The 13,171-nt window shown below is 40.5% G+C and overlaps 1 protein-coding gene and 1 non-coding gene across 2 annotated transcripts; both read left to right on the forward strand.

The window, feature by feature from the left end:
- The first annotated feature begins 5,518 nt into the window (after positions 1-5,518).
- Positions 5,519-10,020, forward strand: LOC125470527. The gene is made up of 7 exons (XM_048569725.1): positions 5,519-5,677; positions 6,027-6,093; positions 6,944-7,021; positions 7,101-8,270; positions 8,340-9,042; positions 9,147-9,614; positions 9,718-10,020. The coding sequence occupies exons 4-7, from the start codon at positions 7,459-7,461 to the stop codon at positions 9,889-9,891; spliced, it is 2,157 nt and encodes a 718-aa protein (XP_048425682.1). The 5' UTR covers positions 5,519-5,677; positions 6,027-6,093; positions 6,944-7,021; positions 7,101-7,458; the 3' UTR covers positions 9,892-10,020.
- Positions 6,451-6,598, forward strand: LOC125470564. Its single transcript, XR_007252866.1, has one exon. It is a non-coding gene; the product is annotated as a small nucleolar RNA snoR135 (small nucleolar RNA).
- Positions 10,021-13,171: the final 3,151 nt, after the last annotated feature.

Genomic DNA, 13,171 nt, shown 5'->3' on the forward strand with positions numbered 1-13,171 from the left:
TGTTTGCCCTTAATATTAAACTAGATTAGTTTAACATGTGAAATGTCCATAAAGTATCATCATATGATTGGTTTTAGGGCACATTTCCAACAGGGACGTGTTCTCTTAGCCTCCGAAAATCAGCACTATACAGGTTGGATTCTGGACTCTGGGGCAACGGATCATATGACATATGATAAAAATATGTTTCAATACATGACCACATCTCACAGGAAAAATATATCAACTGCCAATGGTACTTTGGCACCCGTGTGTGGTGCCGGCACTGTGCATCTTACCCCTACACTTCCCCTACATCATTGCTTGTTTGTTCCTTCTTTATCCCATCATCTGTTATCCATACCGCAGGTTACTGAACAATTGGATTGTGTTGTTCTAATGTATCCATCATTTTGTCTCCTTCAGGATATTCAGACCAAGGAGATAATTGGGCGTGGCACTAAGAGAGAGGGGTTGTACTATGTGGACGACGTCGTTTCTGGCAGAGCTAATGCGGTTCGAGCGTCCCGGTCTAGTAATTTACAAGAAGTGTGGTTGTTGCATCGTCGGTTAGGGCATGCATCTTTTGGGTATTTACGGCATATGTTACCTAGTCTATTTAGTGGAATAAATGAATCAGACTTACATTGTGAAGTATGTATTCTTGCTAAAAGCCATCGAGCTTCGTTTCCTCCTAGTATGAATAAAAGAGCTTTACCGTTTGAACTTGTGCACTCTGATGTTTGGGGACCATCTCCTGTTGTTACTTCTTCTGGGATTAAGTGGTTTGTTACGTTTGTTGATGATTGCACTCGTATGACGTGGTTATATGTGGTGAAAAATAAGAGTGATGTTGGTATGGTATTCCGAACCTTTTCTCAAATGATTCGGACACAATACTTATCTGTAATTAAAGTTATTCGTTCTGATAATGGTGGTGAGTATCTTAATTGTGAGTTGTCGGAGTTTCTTTGTGATCAAGGCATTCTCCATGAAACAACTTGTCCCTATACTCCACAGCAAAATGGAGTGGCTGAACGGAAAAATCGCCATATCTTAGAAACGGCACGTGCTCTACTTCTGGACGCGTCTGTTCCTAAGATTTTTTGGCCTGAAGCAGTTACTTATGCTGTCTACGTGATTAATCGTATGCCCTCTCGTGTGATTGACTTTCGAACTCCTCTTCAAGTCCTCACTCAACATGTTCAGGTGATGTCTACTCATACTCTCAAGCCCCAGGTATTTGGTTGTGTGGCTTATGTACATATTCCGAAAATTCATCGCACTAAGTTGGATCCGTGTGCCCTTTGATGTGTGTTTGTTGGTTTCTCATCTCACCAAAAAGGATATAAATGTTATCACCCTGAGACTCGGCATATGTATGTTACTATGGATGTGACCTTTTCTGAATCGGAGTTTTTTTATGCCCCCGTATCTTCATCTTCAGCTCACCAGGGGGAGAGCTCTAGTGGTGATTTGGAATGGTTAGACTTGGCAGGAAATACTGTGGTTGATGCTGCGGCCGTGCATGCTGATGCTGCCGTGCCTAATGCGGCAGTGATCATACATGCCGTGCCAGATGCTGCTGAAATACCAAACATGCCACGGCATGAGTCAAAAGTTGCTGCCGAGAGCAGCATGCAGTCAGAAACAAAAGATGCCGAGAGTGATCTGCAGTCAGGCCAGTTCATTGTCGAGCCTACTTGTGTAACCCCCTCTCTCTCTAACTCCACGGTGATGCCCAATGATTCTTCTCTGAATAAGCCTGAGGTAAGTATTGTGGATGATTATGTAACTAATGCAAGTACTGATGTAAATACATATAAGTTGCCACCGAGACAAAATCGGGGTGTGCCACCTGACAGGTTTTCTCCGGAATGCAAAGTAAAGTATCTGATAGCCAACTATGTCTCATGCAATGGTCTTGCACCAGAGCGTAAGACCTTGATAGACAATATGGAGGCTATTCGAGTACCAACTCGTGTGGATGAGGCTCTAAAGGATCCAAAGTGGGCAAACGCAATGGATGAAGAAATGTTGGCATTACAGAAGAATAATACCTGAGAGGTGACGTCCTTGCCGGAGGGAAAAAAAACAGTTGGATGCCGGTGGGTGTTTACCGTCAAATACAAAGCCGATGGATCAATAGACAGGTACAAAGCAAGGTTGGTAGCTAAAGGATACACCCAAACATATGGTGTAGATTATCAAGAGACGTTTTCTCCGGTTGCCAAGATGAATACGGTACGTGTTCTGATATCTTTAGCCGCTAATATGGACTGGCCATTAAAACAGTTTGATGTGAAAAACGCTTTTCTCCATGGGAACTTGGAGGAAGAAGTATATATGGATTTTCCTCCTGGGTACAGTGCTGGTAGAAGTACCGAAGTATGCCGGTTGCGTAAGTCTCTTTATGGGCTGAAGCAATCGCCTCGTGCATGGTTTGATAGGTTTACTCAAGTTATGAAAAAGATTGGGTATTATCAGAGTCATTCTGATCATACATTGTTCGTTAAACGGAGACAGAAAAAAGTGACAGCCTTAATCATCTATGTAGATGACATGATTATTACTGGAGATGATTGTGATGAGATTTCAAGATTACAGAAGAATCTTGCCGCTGAGTTTGAAATGAAAAACCTGGGGGATTTGAAATATTTTCTTGGAGTTGAAGTTGCTCGATCTTCGAAAGGTATTTTCTTGTCACAACGTAAGTATGTTGTGGATTTGCTAAAAGAAACTGGTATGCTGGGATGCAAGACAGTAGATACACCTATTGTTGAAAAACATCATCTATGTGTGGATCCGAATAAGAAATCAGTTGATAAGGGGAGATATCAGAGACTTGTAGGGAGACTAATTTATTTGGCTCATACACGGCCTGATATTGCCTATGAAGTAAGTGTAGTAAGTCAACTTATGCATTCACCAAGTCTAGATCATATGGCTGCTGTTATGCGTATCTTAGCATATTTAAAGTCTGCATCTGGGAAAGGAGTTCTATATCGGAAGTATGGACATTTGAGAATTGAGGGGTTCACGGATGCTGATTGGGCAGGGAGTGTAGGTGACAGACGGTCTACTTCGGGATACTTTACTTTTGTATGAGGAAATTTGGTTACATGGAGAAGTAAAAAATAGAAGGTAGTATCAAGATCCTCGGCTGAGGCCGAGTATCGAGGGATGGCTCACGGCATTTGTGAGATTCTCTGGCTTTGAAAGCTTCTTGAGGGGCTTGGGTTCAAGCCAAAGGAAACCATGAGACTATACTGTGATAATAAGTCAGCAAGAGATATAGCTGATAATCCGGTACAGCATGATAGGACAAAACATGTGGAAGTTGATCGACATTTTATTAAAGAGAAGCTTGAAAGGAAGATTGTGTCAATACCTTTTGTGAAGTCAGAGGAGCAACTTGCAGACGTTCTAACTCATGCAGTATGTAGTCGAAGGTTTGATGACTCGCTTGTCAAGTTGGGCATGTGTGATATCTATGCACCAACTTGAGGGGGAGTGTTAGCGTGAGTCAATATTAGGAAAAATAGAGAATGTTAATAATAGGAGTCCTTTATTAAGTAGGTTTGTGTATATGTTTTTTGTTTCCTTGTAAAACTATGATAGCACATGTATATATTTCTAAACAAGTAATAGAAGATTTAATTCCCGTAAAAGTTCTATTCTAGTATATCATGTAAATAAATGTTTCTATAAACCATTTTAAGCATACATTATCAAACACTTGCCATTAACTCCGTCACACTTGCCATTAATTTGTTATTGAATTTTTTCAGCTTTTAAATTTGCTTTTCTTCTAACCAATATAGATCAAATTTACTAAATCATCCTCATATTAGTTCATGTGCTTGGTATCATGACAAGTTAACGACAAAATGGATATTAACTGACCTAGGTGTTAGATTCCTACCAAATATAAAGTTTGGATGGTATATTGCCGAAATAAAAAGTCTAGCTGATAATTGCGCACACAACTACAAGAAGGATAACTTAATTTAACTTATGATAATTGCGTGCACAACTACAAAACAATTTGAGTTTAACTTGCAAAATTTTTAACATGACGAACAAAATGCACTACTAGATGTAGAGCTGATTTCAACAGCTTGATTGATCCATTATGTTCCAAATTAATTGATGTAGTTAGCTTGTTTTTTTGTTATTATTATTATAAGATATCATTGCCAATGTAGTTGGTTTCATGTTTTTGTCTTCTCATATATATTTAGATTTTAATAAATTTTGAACAATATATTAATATCATAAACAATTTTTTCAACATTTAGTTTTAGTTTGGAAAAAAAAAAAACATTAGTTTTAGTTTACAATTACTTTATTATAAACCTATTAGCCAATTAAAATGGTCAAAACCCAGGCGAATAAAATGAAGGGGCGTTCTATTCACATATCATTTTTTACTTTTAATACATTCCTTATTAATTTTTATCATTTGAAATTCTTTAATTCATCTGATCCGATAGGATAAAATTTAAAAAAAAATATGTGTGAAGTAAAAAGAAGTGTGTAAATATCATATTCTAAAATGAAAAATGAAAAAAGAAAAGGAAATAAATAAATAAATGGAAAAACATATATTTTCACCCTGATCTCTTAGAGCAGTTCCATCGGGGAACCTTTAGGCGGGCACCCAGCGACACCCAGCCAATCCACTCCAGCCGAGCAGATAGGTTGGCACCCAGCCCAAGTTGGTCTCTAGGCCGGCTCAAAATGTGCTAAGCCCTTGCCCGGCCTACATGACGCCAGGCGATACCGTCACGCCTCCCTCAACCCGAATTCGATTCCCTGGGTGTGGAGCACCTCCTTGGCGAGCTCCGGCGAGGAGACGACGAAGAAGCAGGGAGTCCAGAGAGAAGAAGAAGAAGCAGGGAGTCCAGAGAGAAGAAGAAGAAAGGAAGAAAAAGAAGGGAAGAAGAAGAAGGGCAGCGGCGCCAGCAGCGTGATTCTTGACCCCGAGCTCAGCAGCAGCGGCGGCACTGGCAGCGTCGAGGCCGAGTCCCAGAAGCTCCCTTCCTCCAAGTACAAAGGCAGTGGTCCCGCAGCCCAACGGACGCTGGGGTGCCCAGATTTACGATAAGCACCAGCGCGTCTGGCTAGGTACCTTCAACAAAGAGGACAAGGCCGCCAGGGCCTACAACATTGCTACACAATGCTTCCGTGGCCGCAACGCCGTCACCAACTTTAAGCCCTCATCCGCCGAAAAACTATGCTTGACTGCACAATTGGAAAATCAGGGAAGAAAGTGGGAAAAGTGGGAAGAAGAAGAAGAAGAAGTCAGAAATTTAAAATTAAATTATTATTTTATAATAAAAATAATAATATTTTAATAAAATGAACTAGGTTATTTTTTTTAAGGGTGAAGATGCTTTGGCCTATTACCGTTCCATGTGATTTATTACTGTTCAGTTGAGTAGATAAATGTGCTTGTGCTGGCGCAAAGTCTTAAGAGTCTTAAGCCGCCCTCCCCCCACAACCCCCCCCCCCCCCCCCCAAACCCCCCCCCAAAAACAAAAAATCTCTCGTCATCCCCAAACCCCCAATTCATATCTGTTCCTCCATCCCGCCATCCCGCCATAATCAGTCTCACTCTCCCACTCTCCCTCCTCGCCACTCGCACGCGCACTCGCCTTTCCTTCTCCTCCAATCCCCCGTTCAACTCACACAGGTTTCTATCTCACGCTTTCCATTTTTTCCCTCCAACTGAGAAATTGGGAGAAGGGTTTTGATGAAATCACATTGGGTTTTTAAATTAATTTTTTTTTTCCTTCAGCTACTTGCTGTGCACATAATATAGGTTGTATTGAATTGAATATTTATTTTAATTGGGAATATTGTTGCCCTGATGATTGCGTATTCGGATTCGCGGTTTTTTGTTCTGCATTTGAACGTGGTTGTAGGTTTTGTATTGAATTTTTGGTCAAGTAAATTTAGAGTTGTAGTATGTGCATTTGCTGATCATGTTTCTTGGTGTGAAATTTTTGTGTCTTTCTCTAACAATCTCATGGATTACGCAGTTACTTGGCAGAAAAGAGGTTGCATAAAATGGAGCATCAAATCGCCAATCAGAGTTCTTCGAATGAGGTATGAGTGTGTGTGTTTTTTATGATTGTATCAATGTTAAGAAATGTGAAATTTGCTTGGTTAGTCACCCATTTGTTTCTTCATTGTCCGGTAGCTTTACGCCTATGTTGGAAACTATTTAGGGAGTTAGGATCAGTTGACCCTAGTGTGATTCGCTTCGTATTCCTCCTCCTACATATACACACAGTGTACACTACCTTCCTCTCATCCTCCTCCTCCTCGCTGTTTAACCAATTTCTGCAACTTTTTTCTCTATTTGTTTTTGTATATTTCTGAAGGTTGATTTTTATTTTATTTAATTGGCTTTTTTGTTGTTGTGTAAATGTTGATTCATGTTGATTAATAAATGGAAAAATGAAGGCAGGGATTGTGTGTATCGGTGTAGTGCTAGAATCAGTGCACTCTGATCCGAAAGAGTTCCCTGCAACATGAAATCAAAAGGGGAAGGTGGGCAGTTGTTCTTCATCCACCTGTTGAAATTTCAACTATCATCTTCCCCATATTCCATTGTTTTGTTTCTGCCATTTTCTGGGTCATTTGGTTCGAATGAAACAGTTTCATCTTTGAGGACAAAGATGCTAGATGCAGGGAGGATATGTGGGATAAAGTTCGACTATGCTTTTCTCATTGGGCTTCGGTTACTAAAGAATTTAAAGACGTGTCTTTCTCTTGTATTTTGTTTGATTGGAGGGCATCCGTTATCTAATTCTGTGCTGCTCTCTTCCTTTCCCCATTGTATATCTTTTTCTTTTGATATTAAAATGATATCGTTTCTATTAAAAAAAAAAAAAAAAAAAAAAAGATAGTAAGGGAAATTGAAACATTTCTAATAATTTTCTTTTTTCACCAGGAATACAGCTCTGCTGGGGGCAGCGGTGCTTTCTCAGAACGTGTGATCGACTTCACTGGTGAATTCACAACAAATGAGGTTTGTCCTATTTAAATTTTGGCTTGTGACTTATGATTGAGAAGTTGGATTAGAGATAATGTATATTTGCACTGTGTAGATTTTTAAGAGTAGAGACGAATTGGTGGAGTGGGCTCGCGAGCGAGGACATAGTATTGGTTTGGTGATTATTATCAAGAACTCGGATACAGGAGGGGTTGGTAGTAAGAAACCCCGAATAAAATTGGGCTGTGAAAGGGGTGGCATTTACAAAAGGAGGATTGATGAGAGTGTCCAGAAGAAAAGGCGTAAAAGGAGTGGTACAAAAAAGTGTGGATGCCCATTTCTACTGAAGGGTGTGAGCTTGGGTGACTGACGATGAGTGGAAATTGGAGGTTATATGTGGAGTTCACAACCACCATGCTGAAAAGAGCAACGCGAGGAGGTTATCTGAAGAGGAGAAAGCAGTGTTGGTAGATATGTCCAAGAGTTCAGCCAAACCCAAAGACATATTACGCACTATTCAAAAGAATGATGGACTCAACATCAATGAAACAATGAAAACAATTTATAATGTCAGACAACGGTTGAAGTTGAAAGAGAATGCTGTGAGATCACAGATGCATGTATTGCTAAATAAGTTATCCGATCACAAATATATTGAGTGGCATAGGAGCTCAGATGACAATAGTATGGTGAAAGATCTGTTTTGGACTCACCCTGCTAGTGTAGATGTCTTACGTGCATTCCCCCATGTCCTAATCATGAATTGCATAAGTGAGACGTATTATTTTCCCCTTTTAGAGATCGTAGGGGTGACTTGTACTAATATAACCTTCTCAGCTGCATTTGCTTACCTTGATGCTAAGAATGAAGACAATTACATATGGGCTTTGAGTAGATTGAGGGCTGTGTTGGATGAACATTGTCTTCCTACAGTTATTGTCATGGACAAAGACTTGCCTCTCATGAGTGCCGTCCATAGTATTTTTCCAAGTGCCCGACATTTGTTGTGTAAATTACATATCAGCAAACATGTGTTGGCAAAGTGTAAGGACATGTTTGAGGGTAAAGATCAGTTGGATAAGTTCATGATGAGTTGGAATATGTTGGTGTTATCGGAGACAGGGCACGAGTATCAAAGCCGTCTGCATGAGCTTGATTATTATTTTGGTAGATATCCACATGCACTTGAATATGTGAAGAACACTTGGTTGAACGAGTATAAAGAGAGGTTTGTGTCTGTATGGACAGATACATGTATGCATTATGGCCACGCGACGTCAAATAGGTAAATTTGTTAAGCTTATTTGTTTTCATATGAAAGTCATTATATACTACTAACTATTTTGTATGGCAGGGTGGAAGGCGCAAGTGCAAAACTGAAAAAACTACTTGGCAACAGCCGAGGTAGTTTCGAAATGTCTTGGGAAAGGATTCACTCCTTGTTAGAGTTGCAACATGAAGACATCAAGGTATCACTTGAGAAGTGTTTGGCCGTCGTCCAACACAATTTCATGCATGATGAATTGAAGGAGTTGCGAGGTTTTGTATCCACATTTGCTTTGAGCACAATTGTTTGTGAGTCGAAGAAAGCCAATTTGGTGGGGGTGGATTATTCGTCATGTGGTTGCACCATTCGACGCACACATGGATTGCCCTGTGTGCATGAGATTGCAGAGTATAGACAAACTCATCGCCCCATTCCACTTTATTGTGTTGATCCTTATTGGAAGAAATTGGATTTGTTGTACTCCCCAAAGTTTAGTGACCACACAACTCACGTAATTACAAAAATGTATAGGATCTTAAAGCAGTGGATGGATAGCGATGAGGATGGCAGGGTAGATATTAGTACAAAGTTGGAGGAGATTCTGAATATGGAGTCAATCACCAAGACTACCGAGCAGCCAAGTAGAATTGGCACGACCACTCATTGCAATCTTTCTACCTTTGAGTTGGCTTTGTCCTGTCAAGTAAGTCATTCACCAGCTGACAGGGTTGCCGCAGTCACTACCACTTCCCACTCGGAGAAAACAACGAGGCATCCACCCAAGATGAAGGTATGTATGAACATCATTGACTTTTATTCACTATTTAGTAATGTAAGATTTTTTGTCGATACTTGAAAGTAGAAACTAGTATATTTATGAATATTGCTGTGCAGGCGCTCAGGATGTCTCCTCTCACTTCTTCTACGCTGAAAGAGCAGTTTCCTACTGCTTTGAAGCCATATATTTCCTCAATTAGGGATTTTACAGGTGATGGTAATTGTGGTTATCAAGTTATAGCTGGATTGATGGGTTTTGGTGATGACTCTTGGAGCAAGGTACGCAGAGAATTGTTGAATGAGTTGCGTTCTCATCAAACACATTATGAGAAGCTTTTCAGTAGACATGATAGGGTTGACGAGCTTATGCATGCACTCTCATTCTTTGAGGATTCACCACCATATGATAGGTGGTTGACCATGCCTGATATGGGACACATTATCGCATCATGCTATAATGTAGTTGTGATCTATTTATCCATGTCATTATGTCTCACATTTTTGCCAACGAGGACTGTGTCATTGCCCTTGTTAGAGCGCCGACATATTGCCATTGGTTCAGTCAGTGACGACCACTTTGTTCAGGTATTGTACATGGCTTGAATACCTTAATTACCATATATGCTTTGATGTGCTTCGTGGAGGTGATTGCCCATTCCTAACAGTTGGTGTGTCATGTTCTCCATAGATTTATATGTTTCCAGGGCATCCAATGCCACCTGTTTCGGAATGTTGGCACCGAGTTTGCCTACCAGGTACTGATGGTTGGCAAATCCCATACGCTGAACGTATTCTACGATTTAGACAGACTTTTGGTTCGGATGTAGCTACTCAAGAGATGCAGTCGCTCAATAACTGTTGACATGATCTGATCGATATTCTTTTTGGTCAGCGGTTGACACTCAATTTTTCATTGGTTGCTAATACATTGTTACAACACTCTGTGAATAGTTATAAGATTGTACAGTGTTCAAGTTTTTCCTTTTTCCGAGCCTGTGCTTGTGCATTTTTTTCTTTTTCTTTACAACGCAGGGTAACATTTCCCTTTGTTTTGCCCTTCATTCAAGAAGTTTTTATTGGCATGCAAATGGATGTTTACCCCCCTCCCCTCTCCCCAACCCAAACAAATATTATCTATCATCTTTTTAACCTTTTGTTTCCACTGATCTGAACCGGTTTAAGGAATTGTCATGTAAAGAAAACTATAATCCTTCCCATCTAAGTTTTCAATGATCCTTGTTTTTGTTTCCAACCACAGCACTGAAAGCTAAGCTATTGATCTGCAACTACAGAAGACTTTCACCTTCTCCCCCAAACTCAAGGATCAATTCTTCTGATAGAACAAAAGAACCCTTGATTTTGGAATTATGCAAGACAAGTCAGTCTCCCTCTTCAATATTTATGCGACGAGGCAATAGATGACCCATATAATGCAATTGAAAAATAATGATGTGATAAAATTCCAGATGATCTGTTGGTTCTATCTTGTGAAGAAGATTATGAAATTTGTGTGCCTTTACTCGAAAAAGTAGGGGTCAGTTGCACCCATTTCATGCTAACTGCTAAGTTTATCTTCCTCAACATCTAAACTTCAGCAGCTGAGCTCGCCCTTCAAGCTGGAATACCACCGGTAACGAGAAAAAGATGACCTACCGACATTTATCCAGGGATTACAAAGTTGAGCAAAAGGTTTTCATCTTAGAGGTTGAAGATAAGTCTTTTGGTGAAAGGATTCTTTTAACAGAGAGAACTAGATATAGAGGGTACCAGATTTCTTTCGATTTGGGTTGCGCTGCTTGGCTCATTGATCAGTTAAAGGAGGCGGTAGTAACAGGCGGTCAGAATTTCTTCAGAAAATATAGAGGTCATAATTATCAGTTTTGGGTTGAAAGATTCCACAACAAAAACGGGGATTTCCTTGTTCTGTCCAAAACAGAAAAGGATGGTTTTGTCAGGAATATCTTCATCCCTAAAGGAAGTAACTTTTTCGGCTGGAGAAGTTTGGAGGACCTACTGTCTGAAATCCTCCGAGGGGGAAATAGAGCCGGGGCTTCTCAGAGGAATGTGAAGAGGGATGGAATTGAGCCTTTGAGCAGCCACTCGGGGTTTGGCCCTCAGGTTTCGTATAGAGATGCAGTTCTTGGAGGCAAGACGTTGACAAATGAGGCACCCCTTCGAAACGTCAGAGAGGAAATATGGATCAAGAAAAACTAGAATTTGAGAGATATTTCCACGGAATCCTATTGTTGGGGGAGTGTAATCATTTGTGAGAGACTTGTGGTGCATCAGCCTTGGAGAGATGTGGAGGCCTCACTTCAAAATCTGCTGGGAAAGAAAATTTGGCTTTCACCTTTCCAACGCAACAAGGCCTTGTTTGTTTGTCAGAACGAAGAGGAAGCAACAAAAATTGCTCAACTTGGAGTTCTAGCCATGAATAAGTTACCAGATGTGGTGTTGTCTGGATGGTGGGACAGTATCAAATCAAACCACAGAAAGGTGGTTAGCTATGGTGGATGGGTTGCTTTGGAAGGTTTACCGCCGCACCTTTGGACCAATGATTTTTTCCAAAAGATTGGCGATGCATGCGGTGGTCTGGTAGAAGTTGACCGTAGAACAGCTAAGTTTGGTTTTTTGCTTGAAGCAAAGTTAAAAATCAAACCAACAACACTGGCTTTATTCCAGAGTTCGTAAATGTGGCAGATGGAGAATTAGTATTTAGGGTAAAAATCCGTCAACTTTCGCCAGCAAAGAGACCTAATCTTTCGGCAGCAGATTGTGGGGTAACCAAAATACCAAATGGCTCTTTGAAGACTGAATTGAAGTTACAGAGGATCACCGGAATTATCCCTCCGGCGAAGGCAACTTTACAACAGACTGCCCCTATATCGAGGACACGTGTCTGCTTTCAGATTGGAGAATTTGAAAGCCCTGTCACTGTTGGATCTGAAAGAAAGCAAGGTGAGAGCATGCACGTGACTGAGGGTGTGCGGATTGAGGAGCCTGTAATTAATGCGTCTACTTTTTCTGTAAGAAAGCAAGGTGAGCAACAACGAGCAGAAAAACTGACATAAGCGGCGGAAATGGCAGAAGCGGTGGATTCCACAAAAGGAGCAGAAAAGGCAGTTGCAAGGCATTATTTTAATAAATCAAAAGAGAAGGGAAGTCACAAAGAAATTTTCTATTTAGATAAAGGCAAGGGCTTGGAGGTATGTGGGACAGATGGTGGCGGTGGTATTTCCACCGAAGGAGCACAAAAATCAACGAAGGAGTTTTATTTTAATAGGACAAAAAGGGAGGTTAATCTCAAAAGTGGTCTCTTTTGGATTAAAGAAAAGGTATTGGAGGCAAGTGGGCCTTCCATTAATAAGGAGATTTCTTTATATGACTCTGCAAGGATGGTGGGTCTTGACCCACAAAATCTTTTTGCTGGGTCATGTCTAGGCCCAATTAATCTAAAATTCAATGGGCTGAGATTTCAACTACAAGAAGGAAAAGTTTTGTCCACCATGGATAATACGCAAACATCCCTGTTGGTGGAATCAAAGCACTCGAATTGGTTGACAATAGGAAGTAGCACTTCAAAGTATTCAACAGTGAACAAATCTCACCGTGTTTTGGCTAAGGAAGCTCATCATAATGGTGTTTCAAGAAGAACCCCAATTTGTTTCAAATTGAATTTCCTTGGGAGATTTGGCGAATCTGATAAATGTGGAAAAAGACTGAAGCTTTTTCTTCCAGATGAGTTCGGATCTTATCAGACTCCTTTCGAGAGGCCTAAACTGAAGGAAATTCAATCTCCCAATCTCACTTTCTTAAATACTGTTTGTGAACAGATGGAAGATAAGGAGAGTGATGTCGATGAAGTTCCAATAAGGCCATCGGGCAGGTTGATTAAGGAGGAATCATCTGAACAAAGGATGAGGTTGACAGAGAATCTTGGTCTGGATTATTCTCAATTATCAAATTTTGTTGAAGATGAATACATGTCACAATCATCAGATTCAGAGGAGGAGCTTGGTGATTCTTCACAAGACGAAAAAGAAACCTTCGATGTTTTTGATCGCTTTAACGATGTGTTTCACAATCTCTTCACTGATACAACAATGGAAACAAGGACGACGTTGGATGAGGTACCTTCTCAG

This window comes from the organism of the source record quoted next, unplaced genomic scaffold, assembly GCF_019419815.1.
Source record: "Pyrus x bretschneideri cultivar Hongxiangsu unplaced genomic scaffold, Pyrus_bretschneideri_v1 Contig100, whole genome shotgun sequence".
NCBI classification, from domain to species: domain Eukaryota; kingdom Viridiplantae; phylum Streptophyta; class Magnoliopsida; order Rosales; family Rosaceae; genus Pyrus; species Pyrus x bretschneideri.

Excerpts from the sequence above, each read along its gene's own strand:
- LOC125470527 (XM_048569725.1), top strand. The coding sequence starts at position 7,459 with ATGTCCAAGAGTTCAGCCAAACCCAAAGACATATTACGCACTATTCAA. Across the intron at positions 8,271-8,339 it reads GGCCACGCGACGTCAAATAG|GGTGGAAGGCGCAAGTGCAA; the intron begins GTAAATTTGTTA and ends TTTGTATGGCAG. Across the intron at positions 9,615-9,717 it reads GTGACGACCACTTTGTTCAG|ATTTATATGTTTCCAGGGCA; the intron begins GTATTGTACATG and ends TGTTCTCCATAG.